This window comes from Falco peregrinus, chromosome 4 (genome assembly GCF_023634155.1).
Source record: "Falco peregrinus isolate bFalPer1 chromosome 4, bFalPer1.pri, whole genome shotgun sequence".
NCBI classification, from domain to species: Eukaryota; Metazoa; Chordata; class Aves; order Falconiformes; family Falconidae; genus Falco; species Falco peregrinus.
The window spans coordinates 55,197,955-55,223,939 of NC_073724.1; the positions used below are offsets into that span (position 1 = coordinate 55,197,955).

Consider the following 25,985-nt stretch of genomic DNA (forward strand, 5'->3'; position numbering starts at 1 on the left):
TACCTCCACCATATTCCCACTAGCATAGCCAATTACTTTCCCAGATTCGTGCAGTAAGTCATGTACAGTATTTTATTGTATATTGGAAAAAGGAGAAAAACTTCTTTGACCTACATTTATACTGCTAAACAAGAGAGCTTGAGACCAATCCCTGATGCCAATATCAAATGTGATCAAGTGGCTTCTGTCCTCATGGTTTAAAACTATGCCCTCCCATAGCAGATTAATCAGAGAAAAAGTTCCTTGAGTAATCCAAAAAAGAGCCTGGGAGCAAGCTAATAAAATGCAGCAGTGTAGGCTAGCAAAACGATTTACCTCACTCTATTATTTACCAGTAAGGACACGTTCCCAGAGACTGTGCCTGTACAGATGGAGAGGGAAGACAGAAAAGGTGCAAGAAAGATCGTTATGGCTTTCAGAGATGCCTCCTCTGAATAAATACTCAAGACTATTCTATAGCTGTTAGTCAAAAGGTAGCATAGATTAGAGAGTGTCCCCTGCAAAACAAACCTGTCCATGGTCTTCAGCATGAGTGTTTGCCACTTAGTTCTACAGATCCCTGCTCCGTATCAAGGTATCAAGGATGCTATGGTAACATCTTAATTTAAAAATATGTATTTTAATTTTATCAGCCTTTCAAGAAAAGATCTCTCCTTGTGTTGACTGTATCAGAAAAGAATAATACAGAATACAGCTCAAATGTCAAGACATTCTTTTAAGTGAAACAGCTTGAACATATGCTGTGACTGTAATTCATAATGATATTAGGCAAGCTTCTCTTACTAATTAACAGCGTTTCCTTCTTTGTAAAATCTGTGGAGCTATCTGAAGAGTAATCATGAATTAGACCTCCCTGCATACAAAATAATCAGGAAAGGAAAGCTGCAATTGTTTGCTCTCCAGCAGACAGCTGGATTCAAATAATGTTCTAGGGAAAGCCCAGATAGTTGCACGGGTATCATGGTGACCTGATACAAGTCTTTATCGATGTTTCAAATTAAATTACTAAGATTGTTGCCTACACGCTTTGCTTTACTAGTTACTTTCTTCCTGATTTATATTCTTTCCCATGTGTCCCAGAGATCATTAAGTCTCAAAACTGTTCCCAAAACCCTGAACTGTAATCACAGCAGAATTACCAGCACAGTGTTCACCAGGATCCACCTGTGACGTGCTTAAGCTACAATGCTCTACACTGAGGCTTGGTCCAAGGTATTTTATATACATGTACTGTCTACTGTATAAGCAAAATTAGATTAATTCCTGGTTACTAACAGCTTTTTAGACCTGTTCTGCAAAAACAGTGATGCTGAGATCTGAATTTCATAAACAAGCTAGAAAGGAGAATAACAATCATCTGACTATTTTTGCCATAACGCAGGTCCCTGAACACAACCAAGGCACACCTTCACTACTTTTATCTTACAGCTGAAATATTACCATGGTTACAGTTCAATATTTCTCAGACTAGAGAAGCTACAACTTCTCTTTGACAACTCTTCATACCATTATTTATACCTCCCTGCTAAAAGTATGTCCTATTTCTAGCACTTGCCTCAGCTTGCATACCTCTTGTACATGCTGTACATGGCCAACGCAAACAGCCACAGGCCTGTTCCACCAACACCTTGACAGGAGACATTGCCATTGGGAAGGGATGGGTACCCACTTAAATGCATCTGTGCGTGAGTTGCTAGGATATTCCCTTCAGACAGGGCTTTTAAATTCAGTATTATACTGCACAACGCGGCTTCTGAACATGAGGTGGCAAATAACATAACCAGTGCAATAACAGCCAAGGAATGAGACCTGTTATCACAGCTTCCAGTAGGTTTCCAGTAAGGGCCAGGAATACAGGCAATACAACATAAACTTCAGGCAATTTATTCTTAGTCATCCGCACAACGGAGAGTTCTGCAGTTATATTCATGAACTAGTGTAACAATGACAGTTACAGGTGAAAGACAATGCCTTACCAATGCTTTTAGAGCAACGGTGGCTGTTTGAGGAGGACGTATCTTAACAGCCAAATTAAAAGAGGTGTACCAAATTGAAAAAAACATCAGAAACAACACACACTTTGCCTCAAAAGATGAATGCTGCTATGGATATATACTTATTCAAACACTGACTGAACTTATACCTCCCAAAAAAGCTTAAAATCTTCGTGACTTCAAAATTCTATTTGCACAACAGTGCAGCAATATCAAACCGAAAGAACTAAGTTCTTCAATTACCTGAGGGAAATCAGAAGATGGGATTTCTTACAGAACGGCAAGGAAAGAAAAAAAACAAAACCCAAGAGGGCAGAGACTATGCAAAGTATTCAGACTTTTCTTAGGAAACTGGCTGTATTTGTTTAGTCCACGACTTTGATAATCATCATAATACAGTCTTCTAACCTTGTCTATGGAACAAAGTTATTTTGCAATTGTTATCAGCACAGAGCACATAGAAGCAGTAAAGATACTAGAGCATTAGTAAAACCACTGTGTGTGAATACGGGCCAGAAGACCTGACAGTTTTTTCCTGCTTTATTTTCATATAATTTGAAAAAAGTGTTGCTCCACTGACAGAAAAAAAGCCCCCTATTACACCCATGCTGTTTGTATTAGGAAGCTCTGAGAACACAGCTAAAACAATACAATTTAGAAACAGATACTCAGATAATGAAACTCTCCACTTAGAGGGGCTTCTGTTACCAATGATCCAGTGAAACAACACACTGCATTTTTATAATACTGCCTCATTACTGCACTGTTCTCCTCCCCTTTTCACCTCACTTCCTCCAACTGAACATTAGCAACAGATAGCTTTGGAGAACTATATGCCACTTCTGCATTTGTACAGGACCAAACACAACGTTTTGGTTCATGCGCCGAGCTCCTACACAGCAAAAAACACTCACAAAGCTACAGACGGCTCTAACAACTCATTAGAAAATGTGCAGATCCATTAATCCAACAGCATGGACAATACATATCAGCAGGTTTTAGAAAATGGCAGGACTATCAGAAGGACCGTACAAAGGTAACTGGAAGAAGCCAGTTTCAAAAGCTTAGCAATATTTAATCTCTACACTATTAAGTTTGCAGGACTTAACTTTATTGAACTATGGGGAAGGATTTTTTTCTGTGGTTTCTCTTTTCCAAAGTATAAAAGCCTATTTGTGAGCCATACAGTTACAATGGCTGAAAGCAGCACTGTTTCCTCTTTCAAAGTGGAGCCAGTTAATCAAGAAGATAAAAACAACTAACAACAAACAGTACTTGAAATATTCAATGGAAATGCCATATTTATTGAGAATGTTACTATAACTGCGCGTGTGTGACCTCTTAGACTGCAGAGAAGGAACTGTGGACAATTTTTTTCTTTTCTTTCTGAATTTCGTTGTCTTGGTATATAACAACTCAGATGGGATACTAGTTGCAGCACTGACACCTGCACTTCAGTGGTGTCAATGCCCTCTCAGTCAGCAGTGCAAGGGACTGTAGCATCTCAACTCTTTACAGGCAGTGCTCAAGGTGGTTGACTGCTTGTAGCATCTTATGGACTCCCCTCTCAAACCTTCGCCTCACTAATATTCCTGGATGTGAAACTTCTCTGCATGACCTCTAAAAGGCTAAAGGAATCCATGATAGCTCTTATCACTAAAATTTAGCTTTGACGTCGTATACATCCAACAGTAACCACCATCTGTATCATTAAAGGGCTGCTGTCTGGGCCTGTGACTATTACCCCAAGGAGATGCAATGCCTCCTCTTCCTCTCACAAAAAAATCAGTTCCATTCTTCCACAAAAAACACCAATTCTGCATCTTTCCTTAAGCAAACTGCTAGCAAACATATGTGACAACACCAAAAAAGAATGCTGCATGCTTAAAAGCAATCTATATTGAGTATCAAGGAAAGAAAACAATGAGAAATTATTGGAGAATACAGGATAAACTCCCAAAAGACGTTAAAGCAAACTAATCCAACACAGGTATTTGTTTTCTAATTATTCGATAACTACCCGTTTATTCACTGCCTTATTCAATGCCTTCTCAGTTGCAATTCAATCAGAAGTTTTCATTAGCCCCACATTTTACATCAAGGCTTTTTATGATTACTGAAACCAACTCAATTTGCGAATTAAAGATTAGGGGGAAAGTACAACTCAATATAAAACAGAAAATCACCCTCATGTTGCAACTGCAATGCACTTCTATATTTAACAAATTTCAACATCAGTTTACATGTGTTATTCTCTCACATTAATATAATAAACTTCACCTCTAACATCTTTCCATTCTTCTGTTACCTATTAAGATTTTTTGGCATCTTGAGTCTTTGCAGTCCTGGTTATAGAATATTCCGTAAAGCAGAGCATAACACTTGTCCACTTAAAGAAGGTTATAATTAATAGTTGATTCTGACAACTCCATTCACTTCTCTATGCTTAGAAAGGCACCCACTGGAATTCTTAATTGGAAGATCTAAGCTATTCTAAGGCAATTTGAAAACTATCACATCACATCATGTACAACTAAGCCCACTTGCTACCACTGATGCTTGCAGTCACACAGTTGGTATGAAAAGAAGGACAAAGGAAGCAGAAGAAGATGAAAAATTTCCCTGCAACATGTCATGGTGACCTGAAGTTGTTGCTTCAGCTCTGGAGAATTTCCTTACAGATCAATGGTATAAGAGAAGAAATTAAATCTAGTTCACAAAACACCCTTAATACACCAAGCATTTAAAATGCAGTGTACTTGTATTTATGATGTGCTTATGCAATCATACCAGATCCCTGCTATGAAGGTAGTATTCAGATTCTGTGTAGTATTTAAATGAAGCCAGCATTGGAGCACACATGAATATCTGGATTTCTAGGTAGCTCCATAATTCAAACCACAACTTTTTTAAAAAGTTAAATGCATACAGAATGGAGACTCCTGAACAAACCACAAAATTCACACTGCAGTATTATGTGCTGAAACTCTCCTCTCACCCCTGTAATGTTTTCTCTGCCTATATATGTCCAAGAAGACCCTGCATTTGGAAAACGCTGCTCATTCTGGAAAATGATGGTATTACCTTATCTAGCAAAACAGAAGTGCCATAGTGGAGGAAAAATACTAGGTGTGCAATCGTATCACATCTGTATCACATCACACACCTGTATATGAAGTTTATGCAAAAAAACACTTTGGAAGAACAGGGAAGGAGAGGCAGAACAGTAACAAAAGTAAGAGTATAGAATGGTGAAAGCAAACAGATCAACAAGCTGTTGTTATAAGCGAGTTTCAAAACTATGCCTTGAATCTTGTTACGGCAATTGAGCGAACTGAAAAAGGCTTTCCAGCAGGGAGTGCTAGCAAGCACTGAAAGAGAGATGATGACACAGGATAAGCATGGCTGACCTATGCTACCACATGAATTTATGGAGGGAAAGCTGCTCCCAGAAGCCTACAGAAAACATCCTCTCAAACCACATGCTCGGGTGCCTCATGTGATGAGATGAACTTGTGTACGTGCTTTGAATTCCTGAGCCCTGCATTTCTCCAGCAAATATTTCACTCCCCACCTCTCCTTTCAAGCACACGCTTATGTATTGTTGAATGTTACTACTGTTCTTGGACTCTTTGATAAGGAAGTACTGCTGGGCTTTTTTTAAAGACAGCAGTTGTAAAGGGGAGATGAAGTCAAAAATATTTAATTCATAGGGTCAAAACAGGTGAACAAAACAACGCTGCCAGCAGTGCACCAAAAAGGTCTCGGTCAAGGCAGGCTACTGAGGAACTCTGACAACTGTGAATAAAGAGTCATCTTTGACTAGATTCAAGAACTGTTCTGATTCAAAGAGCCTGTCTGCAAGTATAACATAGCAATGAATTTTTATTTTAGTTTTTGGAAACACGATTCAGTATTTAAGGTACCTAATAATGTGCATGATGATGGAAATCTTTGGAAGAAATGACAAAAAGATGCAGACCTAAGTTTGCTTGTTTCTTTTTTTTTATTGAAGCTGAGAAGATTCTGGAAATATTTTAACCTGAAATCCTTCAAATCAAATTGTTTTGGGCAATGTCACTTTTGTCTCAAAATCCTCTTAAAAGCACAATATTTATTTTCATAGTAGACATCAGACCTTTCCACTAGCAAAAGATAACGTTTCCTCCACTAATAACAGCCTATCATCTAAGCTCTGAAAAAAACCCAGCTCAACAATGTTTCAGAATATACCTCAATGTGGGACAAGCTCAGGCAGACTTCACTAACCCATAATAAAGTACAAGACATTTCATACAGAGCTGCCCCTAGGACAGAGAGCTCATTTGCATCATGAGTTCACACTTAATGTATGTGTGCACTGCAGTTCCACCTTACAAACCTTCTCTTTTGTAAATCCTGCAAAAAAATTACCAGATAGTACCATGACTCATCCTGTGGCTTTAAGATTTTAAGTGACCCATGATTTTCAAAATGACCTATAGTCTTGCCCTTCTAAAAGAATACTGCAGAGTACCACAAACTTGTAAAAAATTTGATACCCTACAGCGCAAGAATTTCTCATAAAAATGACAATATTCAACAGTGAATGGATTTCCAGACCCATGAGGAGTATTTTGTTACAGTGAAGTACAGAAGACATCATCCTGAACAAGAGCAGTACCACCACGCTAGACATTAAATGACTTAAGAGAACAAAGGAGACACTAACTTCTGCCTTCTCTGTCTGGCAGAAGAGAAAATTACTACCACCTCTGTACTAAAATACCATCCACAAAGTCTTACTACTTACTTTTGTTTTCATGGTTTTTAAAAGCACCTAGTATTTTATCATTTAAAGATTTAAAATTCTACAGAATATACAGCTGATTTATAAGTTTAGTCTATTAAGGCTGCAAACACCAAGAAACAGTGATATGATATTCTTTAGTCTGTCACATTGTCTAATTGAATAGCCTCACAGAGACTAGCTGAACAGCAATTAAGATTTACATACAGGTAAAGAGTCTATGCTGGGTTAGTTAATGAGGAGTTTCTACTTGTTGATTATGAAACCCAAGGGAAATGGCACGTATCATTTCAGAAACATATTTTAAATTGCATTTTTATTCTGATGTTACTGTATTAGTCTGAAGAAGTGCACTACATAGCTAAGTATAGGTACCCTCCATTAAGGTCTGTATTTATATCTACATAATTATAAGACATTTCTAAAGAGATTGAAAATACATTGCTCCTATATAGGTACTCATTAAAGAACTTCCTCATTTTTATCTGTATATTCTGATTTCAATTATGCTCATTAAACATGCCACATTTATCTGCAATAGTCCTATTCAGCAAAGCACTTCTCAGCACAGGACCAACTTAAAACAACTCTTACTTGGCTCCCAAATTGGCAAGGTCATCTCAGTTTAATCTGTCTAAAAACTATTTACGATACTCAAAGACTTATTATGTCTATTAAGAAAAGTAAAGCACATTTTCTTTAAGAACGCTGCTTATCTGAAAAAAACAACAGATGGGAGCAATAAAACTTCTGCATTAAAGAAAACAGGTTTTGCAGCTATAGTACGAGTATTCCTACTTAAGACATTCTCTTTTGCCCTCCTACCTCTAAATACACATATTCCAGTTTTGCCATATGTTTGGCCTTCATTAATTACAGACAATTCATTGAACCTGATACAAGTTTAATACCTGCTTCATGTATGCATAGCACATTGTCTCTGCAACCCGTTTTCCTTCATCATAGCAGGCTCTTGGACCTATTGGATTCACATGGCCCCAGTAATCCTCATTTTGAGGGTGAACTTCAGGATCTATAGAGAAAAAAAACACCACCTTAAATGATCTTCTATCCCAAAGGTGACTATATACAATGAATCTTTCATTAGTGTTATACAATTCAACAGGTTCTCTTTAAACCATGCATTTAAAAAATACTATGTTTCAACACCATTCCTTGGAAGTGTATTCACTGGTACCATGAAAATGACAGTTATGGAAGATGTGACACTAGTAAGGTAACTGAGTAAAGTGAACAGCTGCCATCATGATGCTTTTCTTTCCCCTAAAAGAGTGTGTGAACAGAGGGTTAAATTCAACTCTTCTCTGCAAAGACAGACTACCTCAAGGGCACAAATATGACTCCTATCTAATGTAATTCAGAGGAAGTATTATAGGTTATGTAGGCAGCATTTTTTACTGTATTAGGAAAAAAAGAAAGTAAAGCATCTTCAAGTTTTATAAAATAAGAAACAAAAGAAAAACAGAAAAAGCGGAGAGAAGTACTGCACTTCTTAAAGAACAAAGAGTAGAGCAATATACCACAACATACTTGCTATGTTTCTTCTGTTTTATCCTAAGCATTTTTACTAGCTGTCACTGGGCACAGACAATCAGGTTAGGCAATCCTCTGGTTTGATCCAGTACAGTAGTTCTTGATTAAAAAAAACCCCACCCAACCAAAAATCTCCTAGGAATCCTTGTGTGCGCATGCTCCTTATGCTTAAAATAATGCAATCACATTTCCCCACTTTGCTACCTGTGCTGCCATATTCTTCTTACTGGGTTTGAAGTTTGCATACATTGCTACAAAACTTTCAAGTGTTACAGGCTTTTTTGAAACAGCTTTGATGGTCAGTTTCTGATTAACCCTTCCAGTTTTTATGCTGCTTACAGACATCATTACCGATGAATTCCTGCCATACAAGAGTCACAGAGCAATGGTAAATGCGGAGAGGTTTCACATGATCATAAAAAACCTGTAACCATTCTTAAAAGGGCCCCAGAAGGTGCCGTGATCTGGAAGGCACCTTCAGTTTCTGTCTCCTTTCTGGCAAAGGCAGCCCTACAAAGTACTTGGAACCCCCCTACAAAACACTGCTTTGAGAGCTCTTGTGGAAACAGCTAACAGATATTTTCTGACTTTATTTTCTGTCCTTTATTTTTCAACAAAATTATTTTGCCTGTTTAAGTCAGAGTATAATGTGAGTAGACTCTCCCTGCTACATTTGATTTACGGACACGACAAAGCCTGAGTTTCAAGTTTTCCACCTCAGCAGGCAGATTGCAGCAGACCAATGAAGCTTCAAAACTTGGTTTCTTTTTTGCCTGTTGGTCCCCTGTTCCAGAAGGGAGTTTGCTCAATTACAGAATAGTCCTTAGGGCTAGCGTTTTTCTCTGTGGAGCCTGACCATGGATAATCAAAGGCAAGGGACGCAACAGGAATGCTGCACGTGCTCAAGCCACTTATTTGGCTGGCTGGTCACCTTAGTTCTCTCTTGCTTGGGTATTTGCTTTGAATCTTCTTGACTGAAGTTAAACCACCGAAAGTGTACACCTTGAGGTATGTCCTTTGTCTTTCCTCACTTTTTCTTCAAAAAACTTTGTATCTTGTTACACAGATGAGTATTTTTGTTTGCTTGTTTGCTCTTTAAAGCCCACTCACAACCACTAATGTTGAGCAGGTGACTGTGATTGCAAAATTGCTATTACCTATTAGGCAAGAGTTCCCAACAGCAGGAATTTTCCCTAGTAAGGCATATGGTCTGTTACACACCCCAAGGAAGTACTAAAGATTCTTGCTGCATTCAGCCAGCAGTTCTATCAGTCATCCTCTCACTACTTCAATTCTTAGTAACAGTAATAGGATCTTGGAGAGATATGACACTATTGCTGAATATTACATTTTCAGAGACACCACAAGAGCCTGCATGAACAATCACTGTTTTCTTAGCTTGGAGGTTATGTCCTTGTCTCTTGCACACCAGGGTGATTGCTGATTCACAACGCAATTCATAAGTGACTGGAAAAAGAGATGCAGATTTACTACCGAAATTATCTCTCTTCACAGGTTTTCATTATGGCATCTGAATTTTAATTAGCATTCAACACTCTAAATTACCCCACAAGCCCTTTGCAAAAAGAGACACAAACTATGACAAAGGGAAGTTACAAACAATAGTCAGAGCCTCCTTCTACCACTCTGGTTAGAGATTTAAAGCAAGTGTTAGTTGCCCACATTTTAAACTGTGAGAAGTAAATCTGAAAGAAATCAAGCTAAGACAGTGATGAGAAGTTATCACTCAAACATCTGACAAAAGGTTTGTAAAAATCGTTTTTTTTTTTTACAAAGCCACATTTCAAGAGATCTAAACACTGTTTTATCCTTCTTACCTCCATATACCTCCGATGTAGAGGCCAGCAGCAGCCGTGCTCCAACACGTTTAGCTAACCCTAAATTTGGGGTAACAGGGAAAGAACAACATAATTATAGTAAGCGCAAGGATCTCTCCATCATGTTAACTGTTTAAGTGTAATCCTTTACTTTTACTAGATAAATCTAGCTGTAAATCACATCCATAGTGCCCACTTCCAAGCTAGAAAATGAGAAACAGCAGAGTAGCATTCACATGCATGTGTTTGCTACTGGGACTAAAAGTTACCCTAAACCAAGATCCAAGAACTTAATATATTATTACACCCTAAATAAAGGTCAAGGAAGCATGTAGTATTCCAGTTACGAAATCAGCATCTTGAAACAACTCACTATATTATGATTACCAAAACTTAAAGATAAGCTACATAAAGAAACTGGTAGAGAATAACATGTTATAGGATAAAATAAATCATGTTCCCTTCATTATGCCCCTTTAAACTGCCTGGATGATCCTACCAATCACTCAAGATTATTCTGCACTCCATTTCAGTGACTTTCTGCCCTTCAAGTTGGTGGCCAATCAAAGAAACCTCTCATCTATGCCGTACAACTGTCCGGTACCTCCATAGCTTCTAAATCACTTAAGTCTCTGAATTGTACTCAGTAGAGTATCATTCAAATGAGAAACTCGGCTGAGCTAATGCCCAGGAAATTTTTTGCCTCATAGCTCCTCTCAGGATCACTGATACTCAGTTCAAGCTGCAGCATATGCCAAATGGATCAAAGATGAGAGGAAAAACTAGTGAAGGCTTGAGGCCTTCTTTTCACAGGGCCATTTCCAGCATAAAACCCAACAGACAAAACTGAAAATGTAGCCTCGTAATTACCTAGCGTGAAGCTAGACATTACACATTCTTGCAGAATTTGCTAGCCAAGGCATGCACAAGAGGGTGCAGTGCTCTTGATGTCTGGGGTTTACAGTTCCACCTAGTTCAATGTTTGCTGTGGTGGAAAGGAACAGTCACTCATGGCAAACGTAGGAATGTTCCACAGTCGCCAAAGCAAGACACAACTTCGCTATAAAAATCCCATGCTCTTAGTTGTTCCTATGACTTCTGTAATTACTGCACTCCACAGCCAAGATACAGGCATGAAGTCCCTGTGCTTTGACAACCAAGTCTGCATGTTGTCAGAGTTTATCTGCAGATATATTTAAAGGAAAAGTAGAAAGGAAAAAAAAAATCTTCAAAGAGGGAAAAAACCCAACCCCAACCCTCATTTTTCTTTGAGAAACAACTTCTTAAAATGTACAACTCATCTGCTCTATCCTCCCCTCTCCCAAATAACTCTGTCCATGTTATATTATGTCTAACCAAGTTAAGAAAAAAGATTTCCACTTACCCAGCATGTTTAATGTCCCAATAGTGTTGGTCTTTAATGTTTTTATAGGATTATACATGTAATTTGGAGGAGAAGCAGGAGAAGCTAGATGATAGATCTGGTCCACTACAGAAAACCAGAGAGAGGGGGAAAAAAAGCATTATTATTTTCCCATTAACATATAAAGCATTAGCATCAAGAAACAAGTACTTCTTTCTGCACTTCCTAGCACTGGAACTCGGCACTTATATTGCTACCTACGGATGATACGTATGCAAACCTGCTGTAACCCAAAGACAGACTTAATTTTTAGTAAAAAAAAATAATAAGCATAATCAACACTGTTGACAGATACAGAAGTCTGTGGGTGTGTTGACACTTTCCAATTGCAAAAATTCTAGTTTTGAGTACTTCAGATGTTTAGAAGCTGCAAAAGCATATGCAACATTCTATCACCCTCAAGTTTTTAAGTGACCACAAGCTTCAAAGTATTTTTCCAAGATGAATTCCCAATCAAAGATGGTAGAAACATTTTTTAATCCCTGGAGAAATGTTTTGGGAAAAATAAATATTTTTATTTATAAGCCACCTGGCAATGAAATATTAATAGTACTCGTATCTTACTTATATTTTAAATATATATGCCAAGATATTGGCACGCAACCTTTGCCCTTTTTCCCCTATTCCCTTTGTTCTATGCTATACTTTGAATAATACAGCATTTTAGCTTTAATAAGAAATAAAAATCCCCAATACAGAGATTCCCCACCCCACCTGATCCCTCCAAGTTATGAAATATAATTATCCAATGCACTAGACAGTACCTTACAATCAAGGAAGGTATACTAATGCCTAACCTAAATTAAAATAAGGTAGCCTGGGTATTGGCAACAGATTGCCCAGGTAACAGAAGTCCCAGTCTTAAATAATTGTATTTGCTGCATTTCTGTGACTGCACTGTAAACAAACCTAAAGATACCTATCACCCACAGGAAATACATATCCAACACAACAGCAAAATAGGGACTAGTACAGCAAAGCTAAACAGTTACACCATTTTCATGAGCATAGACTCGATTAAAACCTAGGATTTCTTAATTTAACAATTATTCCTAGCACAAGAGTGCAGAGAGAAACAAGAGAACTAAAGCTGTAACAGATTTTAAGTTCAAGGGCCAAATGTATCATCAATCAGGGCTTCTTTTCCTCTCCACCATTTTCTACTTCAGTTTATTTCTATCTTAATCTAAATAAATTGTGTTTTGCTGTCTATTCATCTAGTAATCAGGTGTACTTGTTTATTTTCAGCTGTTTACCTGTCTTCCTAAAATGGGTCTATTCCCTGAACAAGCATGGCAGTCATCTCTGTCAAGGTAGTTCAGAAGACACATACATATATTTGATACAAGGAACACAAGCACACAAGACTTCACTCAACTTTGGTTTTGTAACAGACCATCAGGAAAGTTGCTGGCTCTGTACTTCTGAACTTCAGAGCTCAGCTCATCCCAGGAAATTTAAAGAACTGAAAAAACCCCACAATAAACTGTGCGGTAAACCAGAATTGGTCTTAAATATGAAACCTAAAAGAATCCCAAAATACTAATTGATTAACATTGGTAATCATGAAAATCTCTAGGCAAATCCTAATTTGAGACCAGCTTCTGCATATCAGAGTTGCCGAATTCACTGCATGAGATAAGGGTGCAGAGGCTGGAGATAGTACAGGGAAAAAAAGGCTTTTTTGTTAAATCATAATAAAAACAAACCAATCAAAACTAGACTAATTTTCACAAGCAGAAGCCAATATTCAACAAACCTCAACCTGCAAGTCTTTCATTATACAACTATTGTAAATATAAAACCATATTTGTTTTCTATGTAACATGAATCTCAGTTAGCCAGAACTACTTAAAAAAACCCCTACAGATAAGCGAATGCCAAAAAAAAAAAAGTAAACAGAAGATCAAATTAGAAATAGTGATGCTTAAGAAAGAAAAAGAAAAAATCCCCCCCACCAAGGTCATCCAAGAAATGTATCCAAAAGGTTATGTAAGAATTAGAATAGCAGGATGAAAGAAAAGTAATTACTTCTTTATGTTACAAAGGGAAAGTTTGTTTTTTTAAAGCATATTCAGCACTGAAACCTGAAGCAACCTGGAAAAGTCATATTCTGACAAAAGACAGTACCACGTGGCATAAGGCTGTCTTGCCCTATAACAGAACAGTATTGGTCAAATGGCATACTCAAACAACCCTTTTTATTTTTTTTTCTCCGGTGTTTTACAATTAACAAGCAGTAGCAAATGCGAGCAATACGAAGTAAAGCTTTATTTTGTCAACGTATTATTGTCACCCCTCTGTTGGGTTTAACTTTCACAGTATCTGTGACATAATGAACTTTTTTCTCCAGTTTTAAATTAATTCTCCTGTCAAAAACAGAGTAGAAGCATCCTTGACTTTCAAATTAAAAAAAAAAAATATTTTCATTTGACAAAGCAAGCACACAATCCTTTGCTTCCTGACCTCTATCCAGTATAAAAAAAAGCAGAGTGGTTAGGGTGACAGTGTGTATAAGTGGCTTGATTTATCCATGTAGAATGTACCTAATTACTTTTCAACAACCTTTTAAGAAATGAAAAAAAAATAAAAGTAGTTAAAAGGCTTCAAAATGCAAGCCTCTCCTCCACACTGAAACATTACATCCTTTTTTTAAGATAAGAATGTGTTCTGAAAATAAAGCTTTAAAAATACTGGCAACAGTGGCAAGGTAAAATATTGAACCTACTTTCTTTCAGAATCCTTAGTCAAGTGTGCTTGCAACATATAGTCACATTTTTCTAGATTAACTGTTTTTTCTAGGTCTACTGGACAAGCTCATAGCTCCTTATGAGAGCATATTAGCTCATCTCTAAGAGGCATAAAAGTTTACCCCATACTACATCTTTGCATTATTGCCCCGACACAAGAAACCCTGCAAAATAATTTTAGATTTTATTCACTGCTTAAGCTTACCGTGTCGATAGTGACCAAAATAAGGAGACATTCTTTCAAGTCAAACGTCATCAGGCAGAACAACTATCAGCATAAACACAGGATCAGCTAGCTTCTAAGGCAACCTGCATGACTCCATCACCCCAAGTTTTACTGTCTTAGCAAAGTAATGATATTTGACAGTTAGTATGCTCAAGCAGATGCCACAAAATATTTCTGCTTCCTCCATGTTGCATGCTGTCTTCGGTCTACAGTTGTTTAGAGTAGTAGAGAAGACCAGCTGCCCACAAGATGTCAAAACAGCCCAGAAAGCTAGAGAGATACAGTTTTGGCAGATACGCAATATCAGTGAAGATTTATTCTCACATTAAAAGTGTAGAGAAATACAATTTAACGTAGCAGATTTCCTGCTATTTGTTCTCAAATCAGCAGAAACTGGTATTTCCACTATCAGCACTAGTGCAGCATCAAAAGAAATCTTTTCACAGAAGGCAGCGTACAGTAGTACTCAAAGACAGCCTGACACAGTGAGTGCTGGAGGAAGCAAGCTCCCAGCACAGGCTCGATTCAAAGCCCTGCCTGCTCTGCTAATGCAACTGAAACTTTTAGGACGGTCTGCAACATGGAGATAAGTTAGTTGTTTTGTGTGATGGACTGTGACACGGAATAATTTCTCCTTACTTTGGTCCCTGTTGACTCTGTAAGCTTAAGCAGTGAATAAACTTTAATTACATTATTTTGCAGGATTTCTTGTGTCAGGGTAATAATGCAAAGATGTAGCAAGGGGGAAAGTCTAATTGGTCTGTTGAACTTTGATATGCCTCCTACATATAAGCCCTGAATATGAATAAAATATATGACTGCCTCAAGTTATGCCTCTGAATGTAAGCATCCCCTTCCCACAGCACAGTGCTGTCATGAAAACAAGGAAAAGGAGCAGACTGGAAGCTGACAAAAACATCAGAGTAGCCACTGACTGCTGCTTGCAGGCAGCAGGTAATTCAAGCACAGTGGCTCAGAAAAATGAGCAACGCAATTGACAGTTATTGCAACCAACTCAGTTTAATTCTGACCTGCATTTTATGCTATTCCTTTCTATCCATTCCTTTACAACCCTTTCCAAATCTAGTTTTCAGCAGGCTGTGGTGGAATTTTTGAAGAGTGAAAACAACACTTAAAAAGCGTTGTGGACCACCAGTAATTTACTGCCCAATCATAGTCTGTCAAATGAACACTTCCCTTCCTCCCTCTCCATTCACTTTGTTTTTGCTGTTTTCTAAATGCCTGCTGAATTTTCAACACACAGCATCTTCTACGGGAGCAGTTCCTTTAACAGCACGTGGCAATTCAGATGAACAGGGCCAAAACCTCCCTTTCCTTTTGCTGCATCAGGATACAGCTAGGCCTTTGAGTATCCAAGTGATCATATAATTGTTAGTGGGAAACAAACACAAACAAAATACAAACCCCTAAAGGTTCCTTATAATCTTCAAGTTTGTTTATTTTTAAACAAAAAGCTAAGTGTAATGGACAGTGCTTAGAAAAAAAGAAAGAAAGAAAAAAGAGAAGGCACTCTTCTCCTCCTCCTAGTCCTTCTTCTTCCTCTTGTTCTCCAGCTAGTAATTGCTTTAAATGAAACTAAGATAAGGAGCTGGGGGGAAAAAAAGTACCTGGCTCTGGTTGGCCTCAATGTACTTCTTCCCATAGGTGCAAAGGCAAAAATAAATCCTTATGACAAAAAGGGTCAGCAAGGGCAGAATCAGCAGAGAGATGGAAGATGGGGCATTTGCCAAATGTCTGATGCCCATCTTCTAGATCAAAGGGGTAGGCAGCCAGGCAGTTCCAGGACCTTTCCCTCTTGCCCAGGAAGGAATCTTTAGAGTATTGAGCCTCAGACCAATTAAAAACATCACTAGTATTCCAAAACATTTAGAGAATGTTGGATATTTCAGAAGGGTAGAGAGACAAGTTTCTACCCAAAACTGGTCAAGTTTGCATCATCAGGCTAAGGATGTTGAGACAAATACAATTATTTCTCCTTCCACCTTCCCTCTTTTACTGCTAGGTCTAACACCACATAATTTTTCGTGTCATCATTTCAGCAGGCCAGCCAGAAATGCCAGACAAAGCCATCCACCTAGTCTAGCTGACAACCCTGTGTGCTCTAGCACAAATTTTGCAGTTATTTAAAAGAGGCAGCAAGCAGCAGGCAACAAACTCTCCTCAAGCCAGAACTGTGGAAAGCTGTCCTAGCTACAGCTTTTCAGGGGATTAGCTGTCTGGGACAGCATCTACTGAAGGACAGGAACGAACAAATGCATCTTGTAATTGACCTCCACACCTCTTCCTTTTTTATGGGGTAAAGAAAAAGAAGTTTTACAACATTTAATTGTGCCCACTAAGAAATCTTGAGCTAGCTTTGCAATTAAGCCATAATACATTTAATTGAAAATAACTCTGAAAGGCTGTGCAAAGCTTTACTTAGACAGGTAAGGACCACAGAAGAACAGATGATAACAATAAACTTCAGCAAGTTTTGTACGTAACTCACATCAGGGGCTAGAACTCTGTAAGCCACTGAACACTGCAGCAAAAAGTCTTTTACAAAGCACAGGATGGTAGACTAGTTATAAAACAAAGAAATACATCTTTCATGTTACAATTTTGCTGAAAAAAAGCCAAACATTAAATTAATTTCAAAATAGCACAAACGTAGAAGCTGGCATAAACATTCAAGCCATCAGGTACACAGTGACAAATACAGAAATCCACGATCGTTGCAAAGTTCTAGCAACATACTACAGTATCAACAGCAACTAAAATTTGTCAGCTGTACCCTTTTCTATGTGAAAAGCTCAAAAAGCCTGTATAATTTAGTATGCATGGAATCTGTAATACCTAAATCCAGACCCAAGCATTCGGTCTTGTGTTTTCCTTAATGCTCAACAAGTATGATCAATACAATCACTTACTTTAACAAAATATTGCAATAAAACTACCTTCCTTGCTATCATCAATCTTTATTTTCCAGCCATGTGTTCTGTGTGCTTTTTAAGTGGATAGTAAGGGTAGAATCTACAACCTTTCCTATGACAGGAAATTACATTCCTTCCTTCATCTTCAATTTCTGCCTTCAACATGTGTCGCAGTACCAGAAAGGACTGAACGGGTCACTATGTCCACTAAACATCTGCATCCATCACTGTACTTGCCAATCAGGAAGTACAAGCAGTAAAGCTTTGATCAGAAGCGAACAAACAAGTTTCTCCAGCTTATACACAAGGACTTTTCTTGTAAACAGCAGCTATGTCAATTCCATTACTGTAGGTCAGGCCAGAGAAGCTGACACAATGAAGTGAGACATTTTTATTGCACTGAACTAAGGACGACTACAAATACAAATCCACTTTCCTGCTGTTAAAAATGTTGCCTGTAACTCAAGGCAAACTAAAATATCCTTATAAAGGTTTACCATATTGCTTGTAATGTGGAGCAGTTTTGTGGAGTTTCACCAGAGTGGCACCATTGCACTTCGCTCTGGACAAACAAGATTAAGTTAAGTATATGTTATCTCCCGCCTTGCCATGATTTTCCCTAATCATACAGTTTAGAACCATCGAGTTGGACGTATTAAGTATCTGGCAGAGGGAATGAAGACTAGAGGGAGAAAAACCTGGGATGGAAGTTCTGAAGCAAAAAAAAAGCAATGTATTGAAGGCACTCACATAAAAAAAATTAGAAGCTGTATGTGTTTTAAATTACCAGTGAAATGACTTGGAGACTAAAAAATTCTGGGATACTGTAGAACAGTATTTAGTAAGATGTTATCATCTTGATTTCTGGAAGGCTGTTATTTACAAGGCAGCTATAGCCTATTCTTTCGGCCAATTTTGTGAAACTGTTCATTTTAGCCTTAAAGTCAACTCAGACCCACAAGCCAGCAAAGTCCTTAAGAAAAGAAGCATTTTTTGTCCCAGTCAAGCCAATAAAGCTATTAAATTTCTATAAATGTTATTTTACATACCTATGTGCCTGTTACTAACAACTTTGTATCTTCTGAAAACTCTGAAAGCTAATCTCCTTGTCACTATGTATGCAATGTGCCTACAGCACTTTTCTCAACTTGCAAAATGTGTTTTTATTCTATCATTTTGAAAGCTTTTTGATGAAAGTCAGAAGAGCCCAAACTGCCCCTGCATTTGCAACAGTCACTGAAACAGAGCCAACATTTTAATATATGTTTTGCCAGAAACCACACTGCTGCTATTATGAATTAAAATTTTAGAAGTATCGTACTGTTATTTTTACCAAGAGCTCCTGTATTTAAGCAGTGAGATGTAGAAGTTTTGTTGATGGTCTCCAACTCCACAATTGTGCTCCTTTGGTTCAAAACCAAAGTGGGCAGTGCAATCTAATTAAGTTGGAAAGAAAAAGAAAAAATTTCAAAGTGAAGCCTTATGACTAAAAGCATAGTAACTCTTGAGGACTACTGTGAACATCTTTCAAGGGAAGAGGATCTTTAAGCTACATCATTTTTTGATACAATGATGAAGTATTCAAACCATTTGTGACTAGGGAAATGAGATCAGTTCAACTGAGTTAACAGTTTCCACTGCTGATTGGAAATCTGTGGCACTTTCAGGCCTGGTTTTGTTTCAGATTTGTGAAGAGTGGAAAGAAAAAACCCTCACAACCAACCAAAAAGAAACCAAAGGCCTACACATGTTCATGTGAACTGTGAAAGAGTTTGGCTGAGGAGGACGTCTTTCAGACACAAGAGATGGCTGGGGGTAAATGGAATGTGCATGTATCACCTTATAAAAGACTGCTTTAAGGCTTCCAAAGATTGCTAAGTAGGAAGGAGAAACACCAACGGGAGAAGTATAGGGGCTGTGCACACCTGTCTGATATTTTCTTCCAGGTTTATTCAGCTGCTGTAGCTACTGTGGACAAGGAGGTTTGTATATCGAACACCAGTTGATAACCAAGCCTCAAGACTTAAATCTGAGAGGTATTCCTTCCTTTTTAGGAGTCCAGTTTAAGATCTTAAGACATCACCTTGAAACTGGCTTTATTTTTCAGGGTGTGATTTTTTCAGGGGTTTGGCAGGGCATATAGTTTGGGACTGTTCTAGGGCTTTTTTTTCAGGGTGCTGCTGCTTTTTCAGGTTTTTGGTGTTTTGGTGGGTTTGTTGTTTTTTGGTTTTTTTTTTTTAATGTGTGTTTGTCTGTCCTCCACCCCCCCTCCCCACCCAATATTTCAGGCATAACAGTACTTCACAGTAGAAATACAGACACAGACTTTGGTGGCTCAACATTTTTTTTAAATATTTTTTCTTTTTATTACAAACACACAGTCAACTCTAATGCAAAGGTGGGTATAAACAAGACAAGACTAATCCTCAAGTCACTATATAAATTAAGTACATTACTTCTCGCCAACAGCTGTTTATTCTAAAATTTCATTTGGTAGTTTTTAATGCAATTCTATTACTGTGAAGTGCAGTAAATCACAGTAACACCAGATCAAGCATTCATTCTCATTTCTTCTCCAACTAATATCTTGTGTCTTTTTACACTACAGTTTGCAGGAACAGGAGACAGTACTTCAAGTAACCATCTTAGGGAGCTTGTGATCTTAAAGAACGTAGAGAGTGAAAGGCAGAAAATAAGCAAAGGTGGACAGGTGGATTTCTATACTTTTTTTTTTGCTTTTAAGAGAAAAGAATAGTAAGATTCTGTCCTTTACACACCACCCTTCTGAAAAGAAAATTTTCTTCCTGTACCAAAAAGCTTCCATTTATTAGTAGATTAAACCTCAGCATCAGGTGTTAGGAATTTTAAAGATATTTTCATTTCAGCCTAAATACTTAAAAAACACAGAACTCAACTACAACAGAAAAAAGTGTTAATACAACTATTATGCAAAGTTTTGAAAACTTTCTTCTCAGACTCTCCCCCCCCCCCCCGCCTTTTTTTTTTTTTTTAACTGTCCTCTGTCTTTCAAGTTCCCTCAAATACGTTCATTCCATTGAAGAATTCAGGGCCTTTGTTTTTGTTCTTGAAAAAGCCTAAGTGAAAGCTATGTTCTTGTGTGTTGCTCTACTCACATTTTCCCCAAATGCTAAAGCAAAGGGAATTCTAGTGAAAGAGAAGAAATTCAGCACTACAGTTAACTATAGTTACCACAGGGCTAAGAAATAAGACTTGTGTTTAGATGATTTATTACTGTCTGGCCAATCTAGATCAAGATCCAAGAATGCTCAGTGCCACTTCATACCATGGATCAAAGATAATGACTCAGACAAGGCAGACTGTGCATAGGCATCACTGTGAAGCTAAAAAAAAAAAAAGCATCAAGAGATTTAGTGAAAGCTATACATCTTGAGACTAAACTCACTTTCCATATCAGAAGTGCAAACACTGTGTTCTTTTTAGATCAGAAATGAGGTCTCTTTCAGAAATAAAGCACTGATTACTCTCTCTGGAATTTAAGTGTCAAACAACCTTATATGACCTTGTTTAAATAGGACAGCAAATAAACAGGAATTCTTTAGACACAAACCTTCTTTTGTCATGACTTCACAACTTTCAACTTTATTTACAAGTAAAAAGGAGAAACTGGGACTAAGAAAAGAAGTATTGATACATATGCCAACTTGTTACTCTGTTAAAATAACTATCCACATTCCCTCACCTTTCCCCCCCCCCCCTTTTCCCACGTTGGGCTATAAACTCGGCTATGAAATGAAATTTTATCATATTCTTACACTAGTATATACAAGTTAATTTTATTCTAACATTCAGCCATGCCAGCTTCAACTTACGCTGTTAGAGGATAAGACGACATCCAGTAATTACTCCCTGAACAACATGTTATAATTTGTTGTCACTACAAAATGGGCAATCGGTGTCTTAATTACATAGAACATGGGAGATGTAGCCAAAGAATCTCAGAATTTCCATTCATTAGTGCTAGTACTGGGCAACACTATTAGCAACGATGATAATTCTCTGAGAAGGTCTCAAGTGTAATCAGTCAGAAAGAAGGTAACACGGGAAAGATTCGGAAAGCTGACAAACTGAATTGGCTGAAGCATAAGCTACCAGCACCTGAAGCCAATTAATAAGACCATAGTCCCCTTATCCCGTCAGTGGAAGCAAAAGTTTGAAGTAAAATAACAGGCAGTAACTACATCAGTGCATTGTCAGAGCAGAGGAGGAGCATGTATTTGAAGGACTGTTTTCAATGGTATTGTCAGAAATTCAACACAAGCAAATGCAATTGCTAGAAATTTTCCCTGTGAAAATCCATCCATTACAATTCAGGAAGAATAAAAAAACAACCCACAACCTCAGATTCATTTTTTTAAGAAATGAAACCACTACCTTGCTACAAAATTTTAAAGCGATACAGCAAACCCACCAGAACTACAGTATAACCTGAGTAACGTTTTCATCGATTCACTATGTGCTCATATACTCCGAAAGACGTCTATAAATGCTTATCTCAACTACAGCTATGTTAATGCTGTCTTGCAATTTGCCATAATAGTTTGAGGTTTATGACAGCTTAGATATTGAGTTACTTCTTCAAAGCAGAATGGGTTTTTGTTTCTTTGTTTAGGGTTTTATTTTGGTTTTTCTGTGGAAAACTGGGGAAATTCAGTTCTGCTTTTTCCTATTCTACAGGCTGTGGAATCACTAAGGAAAGTGAGATGACTTGCCCTCTGAAAGAGCTTAAGTCTTCTCTCAACTGATGATACACAGCTGCAGGATGCATGTCATCTAGTAACTGCAACCCTGAATTAAACTTCTCAGTTCATGACATCTCTAGCCCACAGAGACTCTGTGTGCAAGCCTGTGCACGCACACAGGGATGTGGGACAATGGATGGGACAGATAAGACTGACCCATTGCAATCCTGCCTTCTCACAAAACCAGTCCCATTAGCAAGTTTTGAAGATTTCCTTCCTCCTATCCACTCAGAAAGGAAGAACTGATTTCAAAGATGAAAGCACTCTGAACCTCTCACTGCAATGGTCCCAGGAAATAGGCTAATAATAAACAAAGCATACAGGCATTAGGTAGCTCAATCCAGAAGTCAGTGCGTAAGTTTCACTTCTTTACAGACAGACATACTTACAAGGGTTAAGCACAACAAAGTGCAGATACCAAAGCAGAGAGTACTCACCTTCAATGTACAGGGGCTCAACGACATCGTGATTTATCAGTTCGAAGTTCTCATGACCAATCCAGTGTTCCACATTTCTTTTCCTGCCCGTAAAGAAGTTGTCCACAACTGTAACCTCATGGCCATCCATCATTAGTTTGTCAGTAAGATGAGAACCCACAAACCCTGCTCCTCCAGTTATCTGCGTTAGGACAGTTGGTATAAATTTCTTTTTCTTTTTACAGAAACACCAGACAAAGTCTACAAACATGAAGACAGAAGAACAGTAGCTTTCAGATCTTTGCTTACTCCAGGGGAAATAACTCCATTTCCATGCTTAATTTTGTTTTCTTCCAATATTTACAGCATTTAAAATTTCAAGAGACATGCTTGACATGTTTCATCAATGTCAGGCTAGAGGTTCAGCTAACCATTCACATCAACAAAACATTCAGATTACAATATTTTCCTTTTTTCCTTCAAATTGGATTGTGCCCTTTTATGCAACAGCAAGGCCTATAAAGACCCAAAAAGGTAAGAGGAAAATTCTCTGCAATTTCTATTTCTCAGAAAAAAAGATGACAGAATGCCAGGTTATTTTTGTGTAAGATTAATAATATCAGACATGTCAAATCCAGCTTTTGTCTGGTTTAAATGGAAGGCATATGCTGGACGTTTTAAGTACTACAAATTCTTTCAACCTTCAGAGAAGGAAAGAAGGAAGGAAGGCTATTCTTCGAAGACCTCTCATTTGAAATATCTGCTAAAACCAGATCTATTCCTTTTGCATTTTAATGCATCCGTAGCCCACATCATTCTGGTCTGAACTGGTCTGGCAGTTGGATTGTCGTAGGTCCCTTCCAACTGAAAACATTCTATTCTATACCACTAGCTCCAACATCCAGCATTTACCTGTCTTGGAACTTTATGATTTTTTACTGCAAAAAAACAAGCAGAAATGAAGTATTTAACACCTTGTACTCTTGTTCCACTGCAGATGTAGAAGCAATAAAGTAGTTTACTTTTTCCCTTTCTGCACATCAGTCTTTAAGAGAAAAAACAAAACAAAACAAAAACACTCTGTATTGAAGCAGTCAACACAGCAAGCAGAACTGCAAGATGTGACACATCCAGACAGATCTACAGAAGCAATTGTTTTCTCTTCATTTCATAAGCTATTTTCAAGAACACACAAAGATATGACGAATGACCACTCTCAAAGAACGAAGGGACATGTAAAAGCCCTATGTGGCATCAGCTGTATTATATGACTGCATGATCAAATTCACATTTTGAAAGTGATTCAGCTGTTGATCTCCACTCTTCAGCTGCAGCAACACAAAAGGACATGGTGTAACCGTCAAGCAGGAATCTAATGAATGAATGGTGTGCTACAATGGCAAAGTGCTGTGTGGAAAAGGATGTAGATGCCTGAAAGCTCTTTTACTTTGGGCTAGTCAAAGCCTAAACATTTATCTTGTCCACTCCCCCACCATCTACTACTGAAAAAAAGCCATATTAGCAGAAATTCTTTTTTTTTTTTAAACTAGGAAAGAAGACAGACAAAGTAGAAAGCTATCAAAAAAACAAAAGGGAAAATTATGATAACTACATCTGTTTTCTTCTGTAAAAACTTGAACATCCATTTAGATTCTCACACTTGTTTTTCTTATTAAAAATTCAGGGCCACCAGTGTGTCAAAGACATCGTAAGCACTAGTTAATAAAAGAATCATGTAGTTGCTCTGTTTAGTATTCTTCTGGGTTTGTCAGGGCTTCCTTGTAGCAGATTCAATATGTGATTCAGTTCCTTGACAAATCTGAAGGAGAAAGAATTTAGGAGAAGTCTTCCTTGAAAGAAACACATAATCTCAAGGTTATCACCACCCCAGAACAGACAGGAGGGAAGAACAGGTTTCTGGCAGAATGCTACAAACAAGGAAAGAAGAGTAGTAACTAAGGGAGAACAGCCATCTGCCAGGTGCCACCAACTTAAAAAAAGAAAAATGATATGCATGTAAAACCTACTGCCACAAGCTTCTCTGGACGCAGAAGCAAGCTGCAGCCTTGCTCAACGTTCCAAGGGTTTTGCGTTTTTGTGGTGACCGGGACAAAAGGTTTCTGTAGATGACCTGAATCTGTTCCTTCAGCTGAGGCCGAAGAAAATCCCCTGCTGCTACTTCTATTTCCAGAATTCCAGAGAAGACAAACTTGACGCTCACAATACATCTTTGTTGTAGTAAAAGAAAGCATCTCCTTCCCCATCTCTCTTTTGGGAAAAAACATAATGAAACCAAGGACTGCTTACAGCACTCTTCTATGCTATATGCAAGCAAAAAAAAAAAAGGGAAGAAAAAGCACAAACCAATTTTGTCTGAAAAGAAGTTTCCAATTACTTTAAATCTCTAAGTTGTTTTTATGATAAATCTACATTAGCTTTATTAACATATCACTTCCACAGGTATTTGATAAAGAACTACTTGGAAAAGGAGCTGAATTTCCCCTGGAAAAGTAAAAAAACTGCGTAAACTATGTTTTTTACCATTACTTGAGGCTACATTAAAAAAGAAAAGATGATTTATCACTGAAGCTCTCTGTGTAACCTTTCTCTAATCACTCATAAAAGCAAGGTCAATATACTTCATTTCTAAATATGATTTCCTGCAAATCACAATGACATATTAATCTACAAAATCATATACTGTACATGAATTATTTCCACATCAGAATTGAAGTACCACCACCTGGAGCTTAAATAGGCATTATTTAATAAGACATCATTAATAAAAATACTTAATTACTGAGTAGTGCCAGTATGCTTGGTAACTTAAGCATCTATTATTACTGATAACTTCCTCCCCTAGAGGGACTTAAAAGTTTGTCTAATTGTTATATGAGTTCATTTCTGTTGGCTGCAGATTCAAAACAATGTCTCATATGGAAATTGTATTAGTTTTTTGTTTTATGCTTTCATCAGTCTACTGTATTCAATTCAGAAAAAACCCCACACAACAGACTGAACCAACATCAACACTGTCTTCCATAAGACTAACAGAATTCCTTGCATACGAAAGCCTGTAGCCTAGTCACTTCAGAGAACTGAGCAAAAAATCACGACAACAGGATTAAAACCTGAGTTCTTCTGAATGAAAGAGTATCTAGTCTCAGCTGAAATACCACCCTTACTGGCAATCACCTCCGAATAGATGCAGTATAATAAAAAAATAATTGCTAGAACTGTTGTCTGGTCAGGTCAGTGCTGTGGGTATCTCCAGGCTGGAA

At 37.8% G+C, this 25,985-nt stretch overlaps 1 protein-coding gene across 2 annotated transcripts in view; it reads right to left on the bottom strand.

Annotated features, from left to right (window-relative positions):
* The window catches only part of UXS1 (UDP-glucuronate decarboxylase 1), a 63,628-nt gene that overhangs the window by 13,016 nt on the left and 24,627 nt on the right, over positions 1–25,985 (bottom strand). The window contains exons 6-9 of one of the 2 annotated variants that reach the window (XM_055802227.1): positions 22,726–22,906; positions 11,560–11,664; positions 10,176–10,235; positions 7,695–7,816 (exon numbers count right to left, since the gene is read on the bottom strand). In XM_055802227.1, the coding sequence (XP_055658202.1) occupies positions 7,695–7,816; positions 10,176–10,235; positions 11,560–11,664; positions 22,726–22,906 (468 nt within the window). Of the gene's footprint in view, positions 1–7,694; positions 7,817–10,175; positions 10,236–11,559; positions 11,665–22,725; positions 22,966–25,985 lie in introns of both variants that reach the window. The other variant, XM_013302026.3, reaches the window with a different exon arrangement.